This window comes from Papilio machaon, chromosome 8 (assembly GCF_912999745.1).
Source record: "Papilio machaon chromosome 8, ilPapMach1.1, whole genome shotgun sequence".
NCBI classification, from domain to species: domain Eukaryota; kingdom Metazoa; phylum Arthropoda; class Insecta; order Lepidoptera; family Papilionidae; genus Papilio; species Papilio machaon.
Window position 1 is genome coordinate 2074436 of NC_059993.1, and position 26084 is coordinate 2100519.

Consider the following 26084-nt stretch of genomic DNA (forward strand, 5'->3'; position numbering starts at 1 on the left):
GGGGAAGTTGTTTGTCTCAGCAAACATAAAGAGCTTACCATTAGGCCTAATCCAAGGAGTAAAAAAAGATTCAGAAGAAATTTAAATCTCCTTCTTCCTTCCCATTTTTAATACAATTTTTTCTGTAATACTCAAAAAAAAAATACAATGTTTAGTCGTTACGGAACCATATGCTTAATCTACATTATGTGAATTAGATAGGTATGATATAACTTACGCCATTCTTTTCACACACGCCGCCCGCATTCTTGAGGTCACCAGTCCAAGCCAAACCCAACGTACCCATCTCGAAGTCTCTGTACGTAAACATATATGCTAGGCAGAAGGCATCGTAGTCTTCCTCTATAAATTAAACTCATTATGAATTTAAGCTATACAAATATAAGTACAAATTCTCATTACAGAATAATACGTACCCGAGAACAGCTCCAAATATTTTTCAACGCCATAATTATTCGGAAATCGATAAGCGGGATCTTTCAAAGCATCTAACGTGTGAACTTTTATTCTTTTTATCATGAACGTAATATTGTCTGCTTTGCCATCTTGATTGAAATCTAAAACAAATAACAATAACAAATGAAATATGTAATGCAAATGTCTCAGTTAAAATTATATGAGAGTGAACGTGGTAATAAAAGGCACCTGTGACTTTATAAATGGCGTTAACTTTCTGTACGTGTCGGGTCATCACTTCAATACACGCCTCCTCGGAGCCGTATCTTTGGTAGAACATATGATCGGCTTGCAGGTACACTAGGCATGTAGTCTTCCTAGGGTCTACAGTGGCCCTTTTATTTACATGTCTCCCGTCGTCTGTCGCATTAGCCGTCAATACAGTAAACCCCATGGGTTCCTTTTTAACAACGTCTTTACTGACCGTTACAACACCTGCTTTAGTCTTTATAACTTCGACGTGAGTCTTTGGTTTCGGTCTAGTTTCTTCCGAATCTAGTCTCACTTTAGTGATGAGGTTACTTTTATCGATTTTCGTTTTAGGTTTCCTAGTACTGAACTTATCGAAGGGATCGCTGTTGCTCGTGTAAGGTACATCTAAGTCTAATGGTAGATCGGGATTTTTCATCGGTTGATCGTCTTGCATTTCATCATCGGGAAGCCATCGTTTCTTCCGTCGATGTATTTGTGTGGTGAGATCATCTGTGTTATTGTGTATGTGAGTATCTTTGTCTGTATTAGAATGGTGTGTAAAGTTGAATAGTTCGGCATGATGTCCGAGGGTTCGCTTGAGATGCAGGAGATGAGAGGCGCAGGGCTGGCCCTCGGCCCGCGGCGGGTGCTGCACATCGGAGCGGCGGTAGATGACGCTATGCATGGCAGGGTGCTCTATGTTGTAGCGAGACACCGGCTCCACGTAGTACTCCTCGCCGGTGGTCCATATCGTGCCGTCGAAGAGGCCCTCAGCGGTAATGACGCCGTACACGTGAGATGTGTCGTCATCTAACAAAGAAATCAAACGTTAAATTATACTTTATCGTTGGTACTTTAAAAGAAAATAAACCATCCAAAATACGCATTTTATATCCCGTTTCAGGAATAATGAACAATTGTGTTTATACTCTTTTGATACTTTATTGAGAAATTTTAAACTCAAGTTAGACAGAGTGCATAGTGCATAGTGCAGAGATTTGCAATAAACGTTAGCTCGAAAAAAGGATCTTAAGCACTTTTTTATCAGATTGAAATCACATTCTAAGTCAGAAAATTGTTCTTAAGCAAAATCACCGCCAGCTCAAATAAATAAATGCGATAATTTATGCAAAGTAATTCCAGGTGCAAAGGGCCCCCGAGGACTTTGAATGAATTAAAATCACAACCTGCAGTCGTTGGAGGAATGAAAACCGCTCATAAATAAAGGTAATTACAAATTCCCTCAGCTACGCCTCCCCGTTTTGATTGATAAAAGAAAAAAAAATCGCCTGAGTGTGAAACGAGCCCTCTCGTGGCCTCTTTGTAAGAAAAAAAATCCAGCGAAATGATTTTCATAAAGTTCAATATTACTCGGGATTCATCAGAGCGCCAGGTAACTACAACAAAAGCGTTCTCAAAGCGCTTTCTGAATTCAGATTAAAAACAAATGAGTTTGAGTAATGACTATGTGTAATTTGATGGCACCTCCTCAGATATTACACTGGAGGCTATACATTTATTGGGAACATTGTTTGAGTTTTGTGAACTGTATGAATAATCTAAAGTATATCTTAAAATACACTCGTACCTTCTTAACATATCAAATACCTCATTATTTAATGAGCTAGGGCTTATATAGAAGCGGTACTTTCTTAATTGCATGTAAAGTTTATACATTTATGATTATTGAATCTTCGAAAAACATTACAAAATTTATATTAATTTTATATATGTATTAAATAAATAAAATACTTAGTTATTACTATTATTATATTTTTGTGTGCATTTCTAGGATTCAACATCAACTTTTAGTATGCTTTTTACTTTGAATTTCTTTATAGGAACTTCAAATAAATTCTTTTTTGTTATCAATGACAGTATAATGTTATATTTATCAGAATTGACTTCACGACTGAGTAAACGTCGAGTGAAATTCCAGTACATTCATTAGAACTGTCGCGGAGTCACTCACTCCATTAAACTTATAAAGTAATTTCATCAAAATTCAGTTTGCGCGGCGGCAGATGGGACGCACCTCGTAATTCCGTTTCATTAACTCACTCATAGAATGTGGAAGTTTCTTCTTGTGTTTAATTTATTGTTTCAACACAGCGGAAAATAATCCGACAAATTTAGGATGAAGGGGCGATATGATGGCCTAGATTCGGGTATTATGTACGTAATTGGATTCATTTGTAACTACACATTACGTATAGAATCGTGGTTTGTTTTAATAAGTTGTGTGTAACACAAGGAACTAAAATGAATAAGTTTTTTTTTTTTTAAAAGTGTCGAATATGTAACGTAAATATAAAATCAATATAACAGAATTTACGTTCCAACTAAAATATGAAGTAAATATTACTTTAAAGATATCTTTTAAAAAAAAGCAATATTTTTTTTTGTTTACACAATTGTCGTATTTATTAATGGTTAATCCATGATCTATATCTACTCTCCGAGAGATTGACCGTAACCAATCGTCTATCCCAAATTTATCGACGATTTAAGTTTAATGTTGAAATAACTAAGGCCCGAGGGTTATCGGTCGGTGGCAGCCCTAATAGTACGGCCAAGTCGGCCCTAATTGCCAAACTAATCTTATCCGATACTGCGTAGGGATTATTTGAAGTTTTATTATGTGGTTAAAAGAACAACACAATTGAACGAATTAAGAAATAAAAGATGCAGTAAATTATTGAATTCATTATCAGGGATGCCTAATGCATTTTAGTATGAAACCTGAACAAAATTAAGTTCTCTATCTAAAAATATCTAGATAAATTGACGTATCTTTTTTTTAATTGAAATTGGGCGATTTTTTTTGCTTTGTCCTAAGATTGTATTAGCTAACTTACCTTCTAGTTTGCCGGAGTAGACTTGCGCTGTGTTGTACTGCAAAGGCCCCGCCGAAGAATGAAACTGCACGTCCTCCGCGAACACAGAACTGGGATCTGGCCGCAGCACCAGTCGGAACTCTCTGACAAAGGAAAAACATAAGATTAATAATAATAAATAAAAAAAACCGGCCAAGTGCGAGTCGGACTCGCGCACCGAGTTATCTGTAGAAACCTTTAGGTATATAAGTAAAATTTATGGTTTTTGAAAGTGTGCCTTTACCTGTGCTATAAGACGTTGTTTCATACCAAATTTCAAGATCATGAGTTCGCGAGAAGGACCCTGTAGGGTTTGATTCCCTTCCGAGTGTTGAAAATTTACGCCATGAACGGCTGTATCTTTAGATTGCTTTGGCTTAGTAGTTTAATTTACCTCCACGCGCTCCTGAGAAAAGGCTCTTGAAAAACAGGCCGACGACAAAGTGATCCTATAATGGTTCCGTTTTTTCCTTCCGCGGTATGGAACCCAAAAAAGATAACATGAAAGGAAAGTATAAACAGAAAAACATCGATAAATCGTGTAATAAAACTATTTTGAACTACATACATATAGTTTACAGCGTATTCGTTACAGTCCATAAATTTTTAAACGAGCCATAAAGATTTATAAGTACCTATGGGACAAATTGCGTGGGAGTTAACTTCAATAATGAGATCGCCATATTTGACGGACGAGAAATCTATTTTTTTTGGAGACTTCTGAGGGTGTAGTCTTATAACGTAGGATTATAGATTCGCTTTCTGGTTGGCTGGTTTAATGTTGAAGTAAATGAATCGTGACGAGAGACGGATCGTAGATCAAGTTTTTATACAAAGGTAAGTAAAATTACAGCACACACAAAGAATTTCGGCGTTTCAAGATTTTCTAAATATGTATAATCTTATCCATATCATTGAAGTAATATTCGCTTTTTATCTTTTGTCACATTCGTAACAAAAAAGTAAACTATCAAATACGTTAGCTAGTTTTAAATACAACTACTCTCTGATATAAATTAATCTGTGCATATTTACTCTGAATGTTTTGATTTAATATTGTCTTTTTATGATACATTTTTAACCTAGCAGTATTTTATTGAATCAAATGTTTAATGTATGTATGATAAAATGGAATTGAAAAAGATTCATCAACTGGGTTATTCGAGTTAGATAATGCGATCGTCTCGCCATGTAGCAGGAGTGGCGTAGATCTGAGAAGGTACTAAATTATCAGAACTATTAATCCCGTAATAGCCGATTGCTTCTGGCACAGATGGGTCTTGTAGACATCCTAATAAATCTTCTATTAACTACCATTTACAGAATGATACCCGTGTTCTATAGTTATCTAAAGGCATATGATTTTTAATTTAGTCGTATAATATATTGTTTCTTTGAATCTTCGCAAAAGTTGCACTGTGGGTTACAATGCTATTGACTCTAATGACGTCATAGCGATGTCCTTTAAAATATAGAAAAGTTAATATAGCATACTGTATGATTCTCAAATGTAAACAAGTCATTCGAATTGTAACCAAGAGCGCAAAGAAAAAGGAACAAATGCGTCTGCATTCTACATATCTCTATTTTTCAAGAGTAATACATTATTTTTCTTATTAACAAATGTATAATTATACGATTTCTTACCAAAACCACCATTCATAGAACTCATTTTCTTTTAAAATATGTTACTAAAAATATAGTTTAAAAAAAACTACATCTATTTTCCCGGTCACGCCTTAAATAAGTCGTAGCGATCGACACGATAATGACTTAAGTCCCTTGAGTGGTGTTTGGAGCACGGCACCAGTTTTGGGCAGTTAGTCACGTGTAAAGGCTCCACGGTAGAGCCTGATTTACTGCCGCCGAGGATACCGACACCTCGGTAAATCATAATTAGCACTACAGGAAGCACACGTGTTTCAACTAATTTTTACTAAATACAAAATATCTACGATGAGAATGCATATTGTATAGTTACAAAGATTTATTTATCGACTGGACGTTTTAAAGCTGACATGAAATAAAAGTTTATCTGCTATTTTATTCATTTCATGTAACGTGAATAGAACATTCCTATTGGATATCTATGTATCATCTATCAGTCGTCCTAATAACTTTTTATGATATGAAAAATATCTTTAATTTATAAAATAAACTTAAACGTAAAAACTTCCGTCAACGCGAGTAAAAAGAGGGCGCTTCCATTCCAAGCAAAAAAAAAGTTTTCATATCTGTTTCCAAAAGAAGTGAAAATCTAAAGAAAAAGCATTCGAATGAATTTACGTAGCGTTCGAAAAGATTTCTCTTGACATTGGCGATCTTTTTGATCTGGCTTCTTTTCTTCTTTGTCCTTTCTTCTAATGGCCACAGTTGTGTCTACGTGTTCCACGGCGCTGCATTTTTCAACAGTAACAAGCTTTCAAACTAACTCCATTGTATTAAGTTCGTAGTTTTAGCTTTTATTCGCAGTTGATTGTTTTAGAAACTTCTGGCTAACTAACGGTCTTAGCAGCGAACTGTACTCTTAATTGAAAATGTTATTAGACTTGCATTAGGTTACTTCTCATTCGCTACTATTTAATTGTTCTAGTTTTGAACTTACTAAAAACTGAAATATTTATTATTTCTTATCGTTTTCATTTTTTTCCATTTTGTTTAAATTTTCATCAATAGACGACCCTAACAACTTAAATTTTACGCAATTTAGTGGTGATCGCTCTATGCCCTACGCTATATGTTTTGTACAAATATTTCAGCATTGGAAAATTGAAACTAATACGTTTTTAAGAATTTTTGAGTCTGTCTTTTAAATACACTTATATTTTCAAGCACAAACAAATACGCTAAATCAAAGCCTGTCAGTATGAATGAGAAAGTTATATTAGGCAGTCAGGCAGTCGGGTAGTCGGGTAGGGGGGAGCCATTACTCCATCCGCCTACATTTCGCAGGCGGATCAAACTGAAAAGTCCATAAGAATCGCTCGTCGGACGCAATTTCCCAAAGTCATTATTCATTTCAGACGTAGACATGCTCAATTTCGTTTTGGGAAAATCTTATAAAAACGATCCTAATATTAGATTTTACTTTTTTTTTTTAAAACGACATCACTTTATTAGAAGTCACGACAGTCTTAGTTAAACTTAGAATTAGGTAAATAACATTTTGTTTTGTTTCAGTAAAGATGTACCGATGTTCGACGAGCAAACGATTTTTTATATACATAAGTATATACCTTGTACATTAATCATTGTTTTATTGTTACTTATTATTTTCGCATGGATCTGAGAATTTTTACACATTTGTATGTATTGTTTTTTTTTAAACATTTGTACTGAAAACTTTTTCACAAACTTTGCTAACAACTGAAGTACCTGTAAATTATATAATTTATATTTTAACATAATGTTTTTTAAGTCGCGATGAGAATTAATAACACTCTCCCTCGGCTTGCTCTTGTAGTTGTGTCTAAATATGAAACAGCGTAGATCGCGACACAAAACGTGTCAGTTTTAATTAAATAAGCCGTAGCGTCATGTAGCTCCGTGTAGCACGCGCCTCTCGCATTAGATGCCGAACGCGTGCGATATAAACGTGGATTTCCACTGTTTCTATCCTATATAAATATGTGAGGTTATCTCTTTTTTTCACAGATAATGAAAGAGACAGTTTGTTTTTCTACAATAATTTTAGCTGATTTTGTTTAAATAAAAATAAAGTATATTTAATAGTTTAAGTATGATAACTTAAAGAATAACGTTTTAATAGTAGAAACAATGCTAATGTACCAATAATCTTCAAAATGTATTGTTTGCGTTATTAGTATTTGTAGTAGATAACAAAAAAGTGAGTGGAAGATAATGAAGTTTCTGGCATTTCAACTCGGGTGTAAAAATACCATCCGCTCTCCTTAAAATATGTTACTATTTATAAGGTCTGCGGGACCTAATTCGTTCTGTTTGTAGTATTTTCCAAACAACTACATAGCAAAGAAGCTGCGGTAAAGATGTTATATAAAAGTATACGAAAACAACAACAGTTTATTTCAATTTAAAAGTAAGCGTGGTTTTCATTGTTATAAAGTTTTGATCTTCATTTCCTGGCCAGCGGACGCCGGCATCTTGTTTTCCTAGAGATAAAGTTAAATTGTAACGTCAAAAGGTGAAAAGTTGCGAAGTAATTCATTCCACGCTTTCGGAGTTGTAAAGTGAACTGTTTAGGGGTTGTTTTTCCAGACAACGGCTTTTGTTATCAAATTTTAAAGCAGAAATATTAAATTAAATACATTTAAATAAAGCTCTGCAAAATTCGTCCGAGTTTATTTTGAGATCTATATAAATAGCTTCCTCTTAAAAGATATTTTCGTTTATTTTTTGTATTATATACTCTTGTAACTTGAGGATTTTTAAAAAATCGAGAAGACAAGTTAAGCAGTAAGTAGCATATAAGTTGAGAACAAAGTCGAATTCAGCAGTCGCTTGTTTTCTTTGAGAAATGTAAAAATACACCGATAACAATGTAAAGGGATAAAATTATTCAAACTCTTTTTTATATTTTCAACTTTTCTATTGGGTACATGCAACATACTCAAGATTCTTATTGCAATGTCTCACATTTTAATGTAAAAACTTTGTTTTGATTTTAACAAAATATATCAACTGATTACTTGTAATAAATAAAACAATCTTTAGGTTATTTGTAATAGCCGAACGAAGGATTAAAACTTGCATTAAATTTTATAACATAACACAAGCACACTGATGTGAAAATGTTGAACAAATAAAAGTCAAGCTGAAAGTGCTTCAGCAGAATATCACATGAGTGGAGACCATTTTTAAAGTGTCAAATGCGGTGTTGATTAATGCCGGTAGATGGCAGCAGCCGCAAGGCATACGGTAGACGTCGACCACCCATCATCACTCATGCTTGATGTCTTGTCATTTATTAATGCTGAGGTTTTTGAAAGCAGCAAAAGGTTAACTTTTTTAAAAAGCATTTTACATTTAGTATTAGATGGTTTGAAGAGTGACTTTTTTGTATATATCACTTAATTTAACTGAATATCGTAGACTGTTAAGTAATTGTACTTCTTCATGCGTAACAAACATACATTTTAGTAAAGAAACAATAAACCTAAGTGAATTAATTGTGCATAAAAAACAAATTCATGAATATTAATCGACATAATAACGAAACGGTTATAGCAGTTGTTTAATCGTTACGTAGTTTATGTCTTGTAATACAAACGTATTTATTAATATAATCAGTATAACCGTGCTTAAAAATCGTGTCTTCAATTCGTCTCCTTTATTACATTACTTTCTTATGTAAGGAAAGGAATTAGTTCCATATTTTTCTGCAAAATATCGAGGGATTTTATATTCTTGGTCAATACGTTTTCACTGTCGATACATGTACAAAAACATATTGTCCTTCCGTTCAATATCTTAAAAAAAAAAAAAAACAAAGATAAAAATTTGTCTTCTTGAGGTACTTGGACAATGAAAACTCTCGTTACAAGTTTGTTTCTCGAGTCGTATCGTTATTAAAATGTTCAACATATGTATGTAGAACCTTTTGAAACATATTCTACAAAGAGTAAGTTAAGTTATTAAGAAAACAAGTAAAGCAGCATTTTATACTTCATAATTAATCCACTTCATATTAATTAAAAGGTTGCGATAAAATATTATTTTTAATCGCAAAGTACATTAAAAGTTAAAAGGCGTCACATCCTTTGTATAGTGGTTAGTTTGTAGACTTTTCTTACAGTTATCATTATTAGTCTTTTAAAATAAAATGCTATCTGAAATTAATACCAAAAAAAATATAGTTTAAACAAGCTTTCCAAAGGTAAATAATAGATATAAAAAACAGAAAAATGGTATAAGTGAAAAATGTCATTCGAGATCCCGTCTTAAGGCTGACCTATTTGAAATAAGAGGGCAGGTAAAGACGATTGAAAACCAACGAAAGTCTCCGGCGAGCCGAGCGGGGATTATCTACGTCTTTTTTCACGTTAAATATAAAATTGGCTGCTTTTGCTATGACATAAAGAAAATAGCTAAAATATATTGCGATAGGTTTATAGAAGAAACCTCTGAAACCAATTTTTGAGGGAATAACCAAGATTTAGAAGTTATGTTGTCCATTCACTGCGTTCATAAAAATTTAGGTTACAACCAAGAGTATTGTATAATAATTGTCTTGTCAACACAAAAAATGTACAATGTTTATTGAAAACTCGTAGAAAAATATGAAAATAATTTTAATTGCATTTTCAAAACACAATAAATAATTCATTAGCTGCCAATCGGATTTTTGAACTGTTTCCGAGTAGCGTAATGACTGTAATTTATTTAACAGTTCCTGCGGGAAAACTACCGCTCGCTATTGGAATAAAAACGGTTAAATTTGCTCCTGCAAATAGCGGTCGCAATGTAAACACGACCAGCGACTATGTACAAAGCCGCTTCGAGGAACGAAATGTTTTAACATATTTGCACGAAAGTATTTTTGATTTATTTAATGTAACATTTAAACATATTTCAATATAAAAGCAAACATATTGAAAACCAATATATTTAAACCAATTTTCTAAGTACTACGTCCAAGTAAAATGGATTCGAAGGAATGTATTCGAAGTACCTAAAGACTAAAATAAGTAACGATGGATCGAAAAAAAAAACAAATATCTACTACTCTTACTACTTACTCTATCTATCTCTATATAGAGTGGGATAAGGGCAGTGAGATGGTACTCAAAATTTTTAATACGTAAATGTTTAAGATAACTTATGCATGCAGCACTCGTTGCGTTAATTATTTAAACGGTCCGCATAATTTTTTATATTAAAATCAACACGAACAATACAGATGACCTAATAAATTATTCGCAAGTTGATTGTCGTGTCGAATAATTTAAATGATTAATTGTTGGATGAGTTAAATAGTTGAATGCATACATAATTGTAAATTTCAATTGTTTTGTGAATTTATTACCCGACTGATGCGCCATAATAATACGACTAAAGTCCCATCTCATTATGTTTTACTCGTGACTCTTCGCAAGCACCTACACAAGCTTCATAAGACGTTTACAGATCATTAGAACATACATCTGACATAAATATAGTTCATTGTATCTTACAACCTACAGAGTAGTTCGTATTGAGATCTACACAAGCTTGAACAGTGGTTCAATCAGGTTCAATCAAGCCACATTAACTCGCCTTATAGACATTTGACGGATGATAGATACCAATTTTACTAACCACTATTACTAAGTGATAAATTGCACTGCAATTGCCAGCTTCCTCTAAGGTACAATTGAAAGACCTGTTTGTTTGTTCGTAGACAAGTTGCTACGAAATTCTACGAGCTACGCAAGTCTACGGATGTGATAGAAAATTTACTAGAGTGCTAAATTATAATTTCGAGTTAGTAATCGTAATTATTTTCAAAAACCTGTCGATTTTAGATGTTAAGTGATTTATGTACGCAATTACTACAATGTCATAGAGGTTCGTAAATAGGCACTATCTGTCTTCACCGAAACAAGTAGCTACTCGCAACCTGTTTGCCAAGATCGTCGTGATAGTAGGTGGAGCTAAATCTAAACAGTGATCCTCGCGACCAAGGATACAATGTTAGTTTCAAAGTCTTAGGATACCCTGTGTACGAAGGGCCTGATACATTTTATTATTGCATTACACTTTGAGCTTTCAAAGCTTGAAACTTTGATCTTTGGCCTCTTTCGAACCTTTTTGTATATTTATTTTTGATCACGTCAGGATCGATGATGATGCATTTCTTAAATTGACATCTTGAGAAGCTCTACTGAATACCTAAAGAACTCACTAAGTAGGTCATATTTACGATAACTTTACAGCATATACAATGTAATAAGGTTATTTAAACCTTATTACATTGTATATGTTCATGGTTAGGTTTCTTTTATATTTTTCATTTGGGTAAAGTTAATTTAGACTTATTATTTGTTATCAGTTAACTATTACTTATCGCAAAAAGTACAGAGGGCGTGTGCGTGAGTTGCTACCGTTATTGTATAAAAGTCGTGAAACATCGGTCAGGGGGTCCGTTCGGGACGTTTTAATTAAGCCAATGGTGGGGGGGAGGTTTGTTGACCCCCACCACTTCTCCCCATGCCTCTTACAAATGGATTAGTCTGGGATACGTTCGATTTACTCAGCCGCAAATCGGCCCGTAGTCTGATAGGAAAAGTTGGGTTCTAACGTCCGATAAATTCATTGGGGGCAAAACAATTGCGAGTCGACATGAAGGAAACTAAATTAAATTGACGCGTTTGAAAATAGATGTATGCATTTTAACTTTCTATTTACTATCTCGTATTCACTTCGGCACTGGTTTTTAACGAAACTTTCCTAGAAGAATGATAGTTTTTTTTATTGATTGCTATTATTATAGTTTGTATTTTAAATGGTAAGCTATTTCAAAGTTAGGGAGACGACAATTCCTTACAAAAGATGAACGAATAATTCGAATATTAAGTTATAAAAGTAACGGGATTAAAATAATTTAGATACCAACTACAAATATAACTTAGTGACCTTATTTGACTTACTAATTCAAAGCTAATTGTTATACACAGCACACGAATATATTCTCATTGTAATTCCGTATGTTAAACAGTGTTTACGGAGTCTATATATGTTAGTTCACACAAATCTACCTTAGCATTAAGCCACACAATGCCTCCAACTATTCAATTATGGTCTTAATTGGATACGATGAAGCGGTAATTATGATACGCATTCATCAATTATTAATTAAAAGGGGCACATAATGCGGGTTGTTTACGCTGATAAAACCTGATTATTGTTTGAAAATAATCTATTTAATAAATGAGAAATAATGTTATATTACTTTTACTTTGACTGGAAATGTAACAGACAATAAAAAAGCTACGAAAATCTACGGGTAGTATCTGTATATGTCACCGAATATGACATCTTTCTTGTCATATTTATTAGGCTATAGGACACAATGGATCTCACAAGTATGCAAGCGAAAAGACATTACGCTCTTTTTAGATCCGGTCGGTAAAAATATATTTCTGATCAAAAAAAATCTATTCAATTGAAAATTCCTTCAAAAAATTTAACCTTTTATAAAGAAGAAATTAATTTCTTTGTAGTAGTTGGGCAAGGCAAGTTCGATTCAGAATAGTGGTTTCATCCATTAGGCGAAGTAAAAAGTTTTACACAAACAGTATTGGTTAAAGTTAATTAATTCCCGGGCCAGTGCAGTGCGGTGCGATTCAATGAATCGATTGTCTAAGTATCGAACGCGAGCGAACGTGACGTGCAAGTAAAACATACGATACGGTTTTAGAGAATCGGAAACAAACACGTATTGCTAGAATAATAACAAAACCAATTAAAAATAGCAATATTAGGAATTGCGCAACAAAAACAAAATTTTGATGGAAAAACCTATAAACTATTATTATAGGGTTGGCACTAAGGCACGTAAGCGCGACCGATACGACTTAGACATATTTATTTTTATTTATAATCCGGTAAGACACGTTTATGCTGCAGGGCCTTGCTTCGATTTTTTTTGGTTTGTCGCTATTATTATTCGCTGTCTCTCTTCATATCCTTCAAGTTCGATTTCTACGACAGTTGGTTAATATTTCTCCATAAAATCTGTAAAAAGTGTAAAAATACAGAAATTTATACAAAAGCATACCTGTTATGAGCTGTGAATGAGAGTCGTAGCGGCTGCGGGGCGGTCGCGTGCGGGCGGTGGGGCGGCGGGGCGGGCGGGGGCTGCGGGGGCAGCGAGCGACGGCGGCGCGCCCCATCTAGCGGAGAGTACTGCGCCGGCTGCCAGTGCCGCACGAACGGAGTCAGCGACACCCCTGCACATAAACGTATGAGCTTAAACACCCCTTTGTCATCGCTGATCTAAAGGTCAGCTATGTGTAAGTCAGTCGAGTCCATGCCAACGATATTCAAATACTGTTCAAAGGAGACAATCGAAACGTTTCCCTACAAATGTTGTTACCTAAATCTTAATATCCAAAAAATATTATGTCTGTTTTTCAAGGAGAATAAGAGGGACGAATGAAAATAAACTTTAAAAGGTTAAAATTTGATCAATTAAGTAGTAAAATTCTTATATAACAATATAATTAATGAAACATTTCAAATTGTCAAGAAAAAAATAAATTTTGGTTCGAGTAAAAGTAGTTCTGTTTTGCATTTCCAGTTCCAATAAACACAAGCATGTTGCGGCAAAGTTTGACAGAGACACGGACGTGACCTGTCCTTTGCTTTATCGAGAAACATTTTCCATGCGAAAATACTTTAAAAATCTTATTCCGTTCGTACTGCATTTTAGGCGACTATTAGCTATTTAAAAATTTTAAATAACACAGTTTAATTTTAATCAATATCAAACTATCCTATAGCATTGCATTATTGCATTTGAAGATTTTGAATTTTAAAATGTAGGAAAAGAAAGAAATGAATTAATTAAAAATAAATTCTATAATATACACTGAGATAATCAACAATTTAACTAACTAAATACTAATAGAAATCCTATTAAGTATATTTATAGCAATATTTAATATAATAATAATATTTAAATAATCCCATAATATTAAACAGCAGTATTTGCAATATACGTAACCAAAAACTATGTCACATTGAAGTAAACTTATTTCAATCTGCACATAAACTAATCTCCAAGTTGTTGGTGCGGAGGTAGTGACATGCATTTTGCACGGAGCTTGATTCACCATTTACAACTTGCCCGACTCGGTGTCTAACTTTGTTTGCGTGTTCATAAGATGATACCTCTGTTCCCAACTTTGTATAACGAATCGAAAATAGGATCATGTATACGTTAAAACTTTACAACTATGAACTTTGCAGCTTCGTGATCCATGAAGTGATTATCTTCTGCGTTTATGACGTACTCTGACTTATTTAACAACGGAACGTATATTAAACAACATTATTAAATCGTACTTTGTAGCTAGATTTAAATTTGTTTTTGAAGGCCCAATATTTTTAGAATTTTCTTTCAATTTTTTTTATTATATATTGGCAAGCGAATAAGCGGCCATCGGAATTCGTCGAAATAGCGAAGCGACCACTGCCCTAAAACATCCGAAATTGCAGATTCATTGCTTACCATTAATTTACGGAGGAGAGGACGCTTAGAAAGTTTTTTTGTTTTCTCTTCCTATGCATCCCCTCCCACGTCAAATCGACATCCCCTTTCCATCCTTTGCTTATAAGAAAAGGATATGAAGGGAAAGAGAACTAATTAGGCCTTCGGAACACACATCCATCAGACCAAACGCAGTCACACAAATATAAAAATTCAAAGTTTTATAAACAGTTATTTCAGTATTATAAAATAAAACATATATAATTGTTTGTAACATATATATAGGTACTTTATTCGCAAGCCGCGTGTTACATGAATAGTCGATTAACCGTATTAAACGAATTATCATTGTTATCCATTCATTACACCGCTTTTAACAACCAAATGAAACGGAATAATAATAGACATTGGTTTTATTGTGGCCTCTAAGCCCTCATTACAAAGTTTTCACCGAGCTTTACATTGTGCTAATAGAAATTAATTGGGTTTGTACACCGCAACAATAAACAATTCAATAACAATACACTTAATTATTTTAATTAATAGAATAGGTTTTATTGAAAAGGTGGAATAGGAAAATTTTGCTCTATTTCGTAAGATATAAATAAATTATTTGAGATATAATATTTATTTCAAACTAGCTTTTACCCGCGACTTCGTCCGCGCGGAATAAAAATAGAAAACGGGGTAAAAATTATCCTATGTCCGTATCCTAGTTCTAAGCTACCTCCCCATCAATTTTCAGCTAAATCAGTTACACCAATCTTGAGTTATAAATAGTGTAACTAACACGACTTTCTTTTATATATATAGATAGATAGATAAGCTGTAATTATCTTTAAGCAATATTTAATGAGTACCTTTGCCCCCCCTACTTTTATATTGGTATAGATGAATTTATTGTAGCATAAGATTAGCGTAGAGTAGACTTACCATTCAATACTTATATTAGCGACTGCAAGAAATTAAAAAAAATTAATAAGTAGCCTATGTGTTCTTCCAGACTATGTTCTACATCTCTGCCAATTTCATCAAGAACCGTTGAGTCGTTACGGTGACACCTTCTATCAAACATTCATCCATCCATCTAAGCTTTCGTATTTATAATATTAGTAAGATAACAACTAATATTGGGAGCTCTTAATCTAGCTATGGATTATTTCATAATATATTTTTCTAACAATGTTGTTAAGAGGAACAGTGGTTTAGTTATTTCTCATAAAAAAGGTTTACATTACAGTCTAGAAAGTTCCCGTATAAATTTACTGTAAAAAGCATAAATAAATGACATCACATTTTATAAACATAGGGGAACATATACATAGGGGTAATCTTAATATGAAGACATAAGATACAATATCTATAAACTCCTAGCTCTCCTACCCATAAGATTCTCAGCTCAAATTGCAATTTATAATCCCGAAGGCGAATATGAGGCTCACGTTGCATCTAATTGGAAAATCCGGGGGCTATATATCGCAGACGCGCGCCCGAGAGACCTCAAGGATTTATACGTTCGGGAAATCTCAAGTTTGTCTGGATTAGCCTCAGTTACAAGAGCTAATATGACAGCAAATCTAGTCACTTACAGAAAGGTCCGTCGATTCAGATTGTAGTCTTATAATAAATGTTCGGGGTACTACGTGACAAATATTTCGTACCCATAAATATATTTTGAGGACTTTTGTATTAGTAAAAGTGTAAGAATGCCATTTACAATCTTCTATATATATAAAAGAAAGTCGTGTTAGTTACACTATTTATAACTCAAGAACGGCTGAATTGATTTGACTGAAAATTGGTGGGCAAGTAGCTTAGAACCAGGAAACGGACATAGGATAATTTTTATCCCGTTTCCTTTTGTTTTAAATTCCGCGCGGACGAAGTCGCGGGCAAAAGCTAGTATATAATATTGTAATAGCATTCATTTTTATACAGGAATAAATATTTATTATAATTTTCAAAATTACACATATTACTCACGCGTTTTCCCACGTTTCAACAGTCATCATTCTTCCCGTTAACCACGAACAACATACGTGAATTAATATACAATTAACCACGTCGACGATCTATAGGTTACGTTAAGTTTTAATAATAATTGACGATTTTAGCGGACGGAGAGGAAAAATTACAATACTGAAACTTTGAGACATTGAGGTTGCTTTTACAAAAGCGCTAATAGAAACAGCGTACTTATTGCCCTCGTTATATTACAAGTAAACGGACTTTGAAATAATCAAGATTGAATTCAATCCAGTCAGCTTAATTACATGTATTTCTGGCGGATGTCTTTCATCTTTTAAGTCAAAATTTACAATTCCATCGATTATTTTTCCATTTTAAAACTGGCACAAAATACTTTTTATAAAATATTAAATATTACGACTATTATAAATGCAAATGTTTGGGCGAATGGTTGTATGTTTGCTATTACATATTTAGGTAACAGCTAAATTATTCTCGGTTGATATTTGGTGTAGATATAGAACATAGCCTGGATGCTAACAGACTACTAAGTTTTTTTAAAAACCCCGCGGAAGGAGTCGCGGGCAAAAACTAGTTCGTTAATATTTTTGTGAATAAGATACATTAAATACGATGTTAAAGTAATACTATCATAAATATATACTAAGTAGTACAGATTTTTCATTTTACGAAGTGTGGTTGTGAAATTTTTCAGCTTTTTATACAACCTTCTTTTTAACTTTTTAAATGTTTATAATTAGAACAAATTCCCTAATCACTTTAATGCAGACAGATTCATTAGCTCGAATGGTATATTAAGACGTCTCTGATTGAATCTATGTATTAGACAGACGGCCGAGCTGACAATCTACCTTTGATTTTTTTTTTTTTTATATCAAAAGATGGCAAACGAGCGAACGGCCACCTGGATTCGCCGCAATGGCCAGGCGACCGTTGCCCATAGACATCCGCAAATGCAGATGCGTTGCCTACCTTTAATCAACGGAGAAGGGGACGCACAGAAAGAGGATATTTCTCCTTACTATGCGTCCCCTCTTCCGCCAAATCCACTTCCCCTTCCCATCCTTTCCTAATAAGAAAAGGGTGGGAAGGGAAAGAGGACTAAAATTAGGCCCCCGGTACCACACTCATCAGACGAAACGCGGAATTGCTTCCACTTCACGCCTGTCTTCTGTGTGGTCGTGGTATTTCACCGGTCGACCCGGCCAATTCGTGCACCCAACAAATATTGTTGTTGCGGGATCTACCACTGTCATAAAATTATATTATTATTAGATATTGAACATCTAAGCATAATACTGATTATATATATACTTGTCAGTCTGTTACGAAATATAGACTTAATAATCGTATAGATAGGTATTGATTTAAGGTAAAGCAGGAGCATTAGATTGTTAATTTAATCTGTGGGCGCTAAAGTGAAAACAAAACATAAAAGGAAACAAAACACCATCATAATTGTTCATAACAAAGTTTTATGAATGTCTTTAACTACAAAGTTCAATTTGGAGAGAGTAGGATTTCGTCGTACGTATACTTTTTACTTGCATTGGTGTTTGAATTATAATCAAGTGTAGAGGCTATTAAGGTCGCTGTATGAAAGACGTGGCGGCTTTACATTAACCTCTCAGACGGACTCTTGTACTATCTTTATCCAATTAAAAATATCTCACGTCGTTTCTCTACGGTTTGTACGTTTTAATATTATGTTAATTTCAAAGTAGGACGTTAATTTAACTATCCTTTAGCAGGTATTTGCACTCTCCTAAAGCCAATAGAATCAGTCAGTGTAAATCTATATGCAACAATATGGAAAAATTGCAGTTGCCCAATCAACAGAAAGCAATTCCCAACTCTATATAATCAGCTAACCATAGAAATATATCGACATTGGTCGGAACTCGAAGTGAATTCAAAGTATATGATTTTTCGCGCCATTTGTCGATGGACGTGCGCGGCGTCAGCTTTCGGCAACGTGATCTCAAAAGATCTCAAGAAAACATACACTCTATTGTAAACTCTAAGTTAATGGGATAGAGTTGAAACTTCATAGAAATATAATTTCCAGGTAGGTTAAAAATATTTTTCGTTCACATCCAGTAATGCATGTTGATTGTTATGTCAGCTTGTGTGGCCCATAAATGAAAGGAAATTTTATTGAAAACAGTAAAACGAAATAAGAAATTTTATAACAAAACACGAAATTTCATTGAGATGTGGGAACAAAGTTTTATTTCTAAAATGTAAGTAAAAACCAAAAACAAAATACAAGCAAATCAAATATAATTGTTACCGAAGCGTGAAAAAAAGTTAAAATGAATTTATGGCGAAACATTTTCCACCCGCCATGTTTTCATTTAAGTAATTTGAATATGCAAGTGAACAGTAAAATCATCGCCATTGTCCGATTCGAAATAAAATTTCCGTTCATTGATGTGTGAAACGTGATTATCGATTTTTTTAATAACAATGTACGAAAATACTACAGTTTTTTTCATACAAAAGCACTATTTGTTATCAGAATTAACCAGAGCATTTTATTGTGACATACATTGCATTATAAAGACAATGGCTTCGATACGACATTAAAAATGAATGAAGAAATCAATAGGTTTATTGTGTAAAATTAAATTCCCAAAAGTAAATTACGACAAGGCCACAATACTATATAATAATAAATCACAATAGCCTGATAATGCTTTAAATGATTTCGGTTTTCGTCCATGCTCTGAAAAGCTTCACTGTAGTTTCATCAAAAATAATTGGCAATTTAAAAATGACTACCAGTTGCCCGCGACTTCGTACGCGAAATTAAAAAAAATCTAGTAACAAATATAGTCATTTATTCGAGGATAGTGTAGCTTCCCAATCGTGAATGAATTTTTCAAATTGAACAAACAATCAAACCTTTCCAATTGGTTAATATTAGTATAGATGTAATACAATAAAAATAAAAGGATAACATTTATTTTTAAAGATGCAGGTGTACATATAGTAAAAGAATAGCGTCTGTATGTCCAGCTGTGTCAATACTGCACTGTGGTTTGTTAAAATAAACTGAGAGTGTAATGTATTTCAGTTACACGCGCTGTTGACTCGCCTTGATAAACAGTCTGCACTGTGAACTGCCAAGGAATATGTACAGGCACATAGAGAATTTGTAATAGTATTAATATTTTAAGATTAAGTGCACGATGTATGCGAAGAGATGATGCACGCAACCAAGTAAGTAATTAGATTAAATGTAGATGACTACTAAGTTAGAGGAAGACCATAGGGAGTATGGAGGGATTGAATTCAGATATGATGACTGATGAAGATGAGTGATGATTGAAGATGAGTGAAGATTTTGTGCATGACTGTACCATCGTATCCAACCCGTGGTCAATTTAGCTCGGTAAGTATGACTACACTTTCATAGACAACCACAAGAATTTAGTGATAATGCGTTTTCTTCGTGAGTGTAGAAAGTAGGATATATTACTTTTTAATGTGAAATGCAATTGCTTATCTACGTCTAGGAGTTGAAGAAAGACATCTAAGCAATTATTTTTTTACCATTGAGACTGCGTGAAGACAGCTACACACCTTTTGGTTTATCTGTACATTTGATTTACATACAGTTAAACTATAGAGTTTTCAGTTATGCCTACACTCTACGTTTGTTTTAACTGAAGGTGTATAACGGACTTAATAAGTCCATTTGTCAGACTGCAGTTGTATAGATAAAATGTATAGCTCCGTATGAAATTTTCAAGCGTGTTTTTTTATATATTATTTATTAACAAGTTTTTACATATACCAACTGTAAGGATTGTATGACATTTTCTCATGAATAATTTCAAAAATTAAAACGTATTATAACGCTGAATTTTATAGACTGTGACACGGCAAAGCGCTCTTAACAACATCGTACCATTGCAGATGGCCGCCGCATTAATTAAATATGCACACGTTGTATTCGAACGGAAGTGCAAACAGAATGCATTCATATTATAATATTTTAATTATGTAAAAGCTGTTTCTAGCAAACACAACATTAACAGTAAAGCTGCAGCTTAAATAATATATAAAGATTAATTATTAAGTTTAATATTTTGTGATACAATAATCGTGCATTTCAAAGCTCGTAGCAGATGTTAGAACACTATACTATTACTATCTCTTTTTTATTATAAAAGAAGATGGCAAACTTGTTTTACACAAACAGTAAAACAATGGAAACTTACCGTAAGACAGTTTCCAAATACAATTATCTGTTTTGTTTCGATGATAGAGAATGGTTTTATATTTATAAACTAGCTGTCCCCCGCCACTCTGTCCACGCGGCATTAAAAAAAACATAATAAGTAGCCTGTGTATTCTACCAGTTGCGCCGTTCCGGAGATCCATCCATCTAAACATTCGCATTTATAATATTAGTATGAAGTATAATTGTTTCTAAATGCATTAAAGTTACATTTATTAATCAAAACGAAAACTTAAGGTGCAAAAAAATCACACGTGTAAAGACGTGAACAAATGCATGCAGTACGAATATATCGCGCCAATCGACAGTAATGTAAGTCCTTTAATTATTCAGCGGACTTTTCCAAAGGGCGCTGTATACCACTTTGATGAAATAGACTACGAACAAATGAATGAAAACGAAATACGAAGTTTCTACAATTTGATAATCGAGTGAAAAAAGTGAGATTCTCACTTTTTTCACTCTCAAGGCAACGCATCTGCATTTGCGGATGTCTATGGGCAACCGTCACCTTGCTATTTCGGTGAATTCAGATGGCCGTCTGCTCGTTTGCCTATTAAAAAAAAAATGTTAAGCTTTTTACTTTACAATATTATGATAATTTATATTCTAAGCGTAATAAACCTAAAGCTTAATAAACCTATTTCAATTGTTTTTTTTTTCAGAAACCAATATTCTATGAATTAATATTTAATGTCTTAGCATTTTACGTTTTGTGAGTTAATACTTGTAACTGGTTGATTATTTTCATGTTCTACTTTTTTTTAAAAAGATGTCTCATATAGTAACCAGCTAGGATTATAATAGATAGCAAATCCGCCTCAGGGCATGTATTGGTGGTAAAATCAATTAATTTTATAGTCAAAGAGCCTGTGTTAAGCCTTTTTATTTGAATCCAATTAACCATGATCCAGTTGGATACTGCGTACACACGAAGCTGTATTACGCCTCAGGGTAGTACTGAATCGTATGCAGTTTATAGCAATTTGCATTTTTAAGTGAACAACTCGTGTCCAAGTAAAACGAATTCATTATAAATGCAGATACTCTACCTTTTAAAATTGGAATCTTTAGAGAATAAGAGAACATTTATTTACTTTCCTATTTTCATATTAATTCTTTTAAAATATGAATGCAAATTAAATAATAATTAGTAAAAGATAACATTTCGGTAATCCATAACTAAAGTGCTATTATCTGAACGACACACTAAGAGGCGTTTAATTTTCCTTAAGGGTGACAATTACAAATATGTAGGTTTACTACGAGAAGAAGCGTCATTAGCTCAGGGTTAAGAACTTGACCTGTAATCTGCAGGTCCTGGGTTTGAATCCCGCCATGTAACAATGTGTTTTTCGATTTACATATGTATATTTATCCGATGTTCTTACAGTATAGGGAAAACATCGTGATGCAACCTGCACATATCTGGAGAAATTCAAAGATAGTATGTGTGAAGTCAACCAACCCGCATTGGGCCAGCGTGGTTGATAAAGGCCTAGTCACTTTTGATTTAGGATAAGCACCGAGCCCTTCAGTGGTGACATATAGTGGACTATGGATGATTATGAGACATCTACACTAAATATTTATTAACATACTATTTGCAGAACCTGATTTAAAACGTTAATAAATAATAAAACTAATTCCACAGCGGATTAATTTGACAATACGTGCACATGTCAACCAAACTCTTATCTGATACAAACAAAAGACGTTCGTTTTTTATGAAGAATGATAGGAACGCATTAAAATAATGAAAGATTACACCATAAAGGTGACGGGGAAAAAGGGAACGGATGAAGCAATAGAACAGAAATGCGCAGTGTTGTATATCGTCCAAAAATAATTTAAGGAACGCTGTTATCTGACTTGCTTTGAATATTCAGTTTTGTAGCTTGTTTAAAGTAAACCTTTTTGGTATACCTGTCGTGTGTTTTTGTAATTTTAGTGCACCTTTAGCTTTGAACAGAAAACGTTGAGAATTGGTTTAATATTTTAATTAATGTAAATGCTACTTTGAGCTTATTACACAGTCACCTAGACTAGTATTTAAACAATTGAAGTAAGAGCATTAGAACATTGTTCGCGGGAGGAATGAAGAGGAATACCTCAGAATACCACTTACACAACTTTGAAATTTAATCACTTAGATATACCGCTACGTTGCACAATTTCTACGTTTTCCTAATTCACTAACAATATCATCAATACTTCTCGACTATAAATTAATATATTAAACGAAACATTCGTAAATTTTAGATCAATTATACTCATGGCTTTTCAGTTGATAAATATATGAATCGGTTAAAATCTTATAGTTTTTATTTAGTGGTTTCTCCGAACTTCTTGCCGATCATTTTTAGGTATATCTAAACAGATACATACACAAAATCGACCTATAAACGTCCATTATTTCTAAATCTTATAGCGCCAACTATTATCAACAAGGAATTTTAACGTAGTACGAAGCAAAGTTCCTCTGTTCTTTGACGTCTTCTAAACAGATTTATAAAACAGTTTTTCATTCATTTAAAAACATTTTTTGCGAAGCTTAAATCGTAATTAAACGATATAAATTATTTTGATAAATTTAAATATTAACAACTCATTACGAGGTAAGAATCCACATGTTTATTGGATTTATATTTTCGTAAATACATGTAGTTAGTTGAAGTAAGCAGATTTACGAAAGCATAAAAGCGCTTAATATTAATGAATCATTGAATAATTCAGCGAAACACCGCGACTGAACAACAAACTTATGATACGTTACGAACACGAAACAAAGCTGACATAAAAACATGTAAAAGAAAATAGAGGATAGGGTAATCCGAAATATTTTTATTTTGTAAAAAACATCATGACTCAGGATTACGTATTGATATTCTAAAAAAATCCACGTTTTCAAAAATACACTTTGGTCTGTATTGTTGATATATTATGAGAATAATTAGACCGTTTATAATAAACTAGCTTTTACCCTCGACTCCGTCCGCGCGGAACAAAAAAAAATAGAAAACGGGGTAAAAATTATCCTATGACTTTTTCCTGGTTCTAAGCTACCTGCCCACCAATTTTCAGTCAAATCAGTTCTACCGATCTTGAGTTATAAATAGTGTAACTAACACGACTTTCTTTTATATATATAGATGAAAACAAACGACGAAATTGCTCACCTGATAAATGACCACCTCTCAAAACAATCACACTCAGTTTTCAAATCTAAGGCTTTGTTCCAAAAGGAAATAATGAAAAAGCTTTTGTACCTACATGTTTCCCGAAATAACGTTGTCCGTAACGAAACGTTAAGCAAAAATCTTTGAACGCAAACAAATCTGCAAACAACATAGCCGCAGTGCAGTAAAAGCGATGTATTTACCCCAGAGCTAAATCTTTTTCAATTGAATGATTCACATACAGTGACCTTGTATCACTAACATTCAGAGCCACTTTGATAACCTGCAAAGGCGAATCTATTGAATAGCGCTACTTTTTCTTGTATTTAGGTCATCTTACAAAGAGAAAACGAGACGGGAATAATCCTAGTAAAGAGGACAGTAAAGCCACTCCAGGTGACATATAAAGATATTATATAGAATCGAAAGTTCCCTACTTCTTTTACCTCATAAAATACATATAGGAAGAAACGATTTAATAAAAATGAAATAAATTTATAGTGAAGTAAAATAATACATCAACTGTCACGTTTTTTGAATAAGATGGGTCCAATGTATAAGGGACAAAGTAACGAATTGATGATTTTTACTTTTTCGTGTTAAAAGTTACCTCTTAGTTTAGTTAACAACATGCAGTAAACACAAATAAACATTTACACCTGTAAATGTTATTTTTTTTTGCTGAAGTAAAAGGTCCTATGCGGCCTATTTTCTTATATAAAATTCTCGTTTCACAGTTTTCGTTCCCGTACTCCTCCGAAACGGCTTGACCGATTCTCATGAAATTTTGTGAGCATATTGAGTAGGTCTGAGAATCGGCCAACATCTATTTTTCATACCCCAATTAAGTTTTTTTTTTAACTGCGCGCGAACGGAGTCGCGGGCGACAGCTAGTTTTCTTATATGGTCGAAACTTTGAGAGATTCTCCTCAAAAGTTGTCAATTTACACCTTGGCCCTTATTCATAGGAATATCCTGTAATTTATCACAAACTGAAACAATATTTTCTAATCTATATATATAAAAGAAAGTCGTGTTAGTTACACTATTTATAACTCAAGAACGGCTGAATCGATTTGACTGAAAATTGGTGGGCAGGTAGCTTAGAACCAGGAAACGCACATAGGATAATTTTTACCCCGTTTTCTATTTTTTATTCCGCGCGGACGGAGTCGCGGGTAAAAGCTAGTATACAAAAGATTTGCTTTCAGTACGTATGTAACCTATAGGGTACGGGTTTGCTCGAAGCGATTATAATTATTTACGGCTCGGATGAAATTATTAGCCCCATGAGGTCAAAGTTGGTAATAAATATAACTAGGTTGACCGGTAGCCGACATCTATTTGTCTTCAGTTAAGCCCGCAAGGATTATCCGGAAACTTTCACTGATTAATAACAATGGAAACTTTGTTCCCTCCACACCAACAATAATATTTATTATAGTTGATATGGATTGCGATATTTCTCTCGCTTATAGAGACTTCTCACTACCCGTGTTTCTCTCTTATGGAGGTCTTCTGATGGGACCGAACAATTATTCTCGCTTGTCTAGGTACATTCAAGTTTGATTTTGAAAAGTATATCTCGATTACATTAAAATAGGTATAAGTACGTCAGAAAGTTTGTATTCCAAAGAATAGATTATTAGACATTGCATTAGTGATAAGGCTTTAAATCTTAACCAGTCATTTATTGTTTACTATCTAAAGTATGTCCTAAATAATAGAAACAAATTATTATTACTAAAGGTCAACAAAAATGTCAGTGTTTCAAAAGCGAACTGCTTAATTTATCTTCAATATTCTTAAAAGACAAGGTTGCTTATTAAAGAAAAAAACCAAGAGCCGTGCTTTCTCAATTTTCGTGGATCAATAAAGCTAAACGCGTTACCCTCAGAACTAACTCAAAGGAGGTTGATTGAAAACTAAAAGGATCTCGCCTCGTCAGCTCAGTGGAGCGTGCCACAGATAAG

At 33.6% G+C, this 26084-nt stretch overlaps 1 protein-coding gene across 1 annotated transcript in view; it reads right to left on the reverse strand.

The window, feature by feature from the left end:
- LOC106720604 overlaps positions 1-26084 on the reverse strand; it is a 131840-nt gene that overhangs the window by 10627 nt on the left and 95129 nt on the right. The window contains exons 2-6 of the mRNA XM_045679155.1: positions 13261-13432; positions 3507-3628; positions 646-1458; positions 417-557; positions 218-342 (exon numbers count right to left, since the gene is read on the reverse strand). Of these exons, the coding sequence (XP_045535111.1) occupies positions 218-342; positions 417-557; positions 646-1458; positions 3507-3628; positions 13261-13432 (1373 nt within the window). The remainder of the gene's footprint in view (positions 1-217; positions 343-416; positions 558-645; positions 1459-3506; positions 3629-13260; positions 13433-26084) is intronic.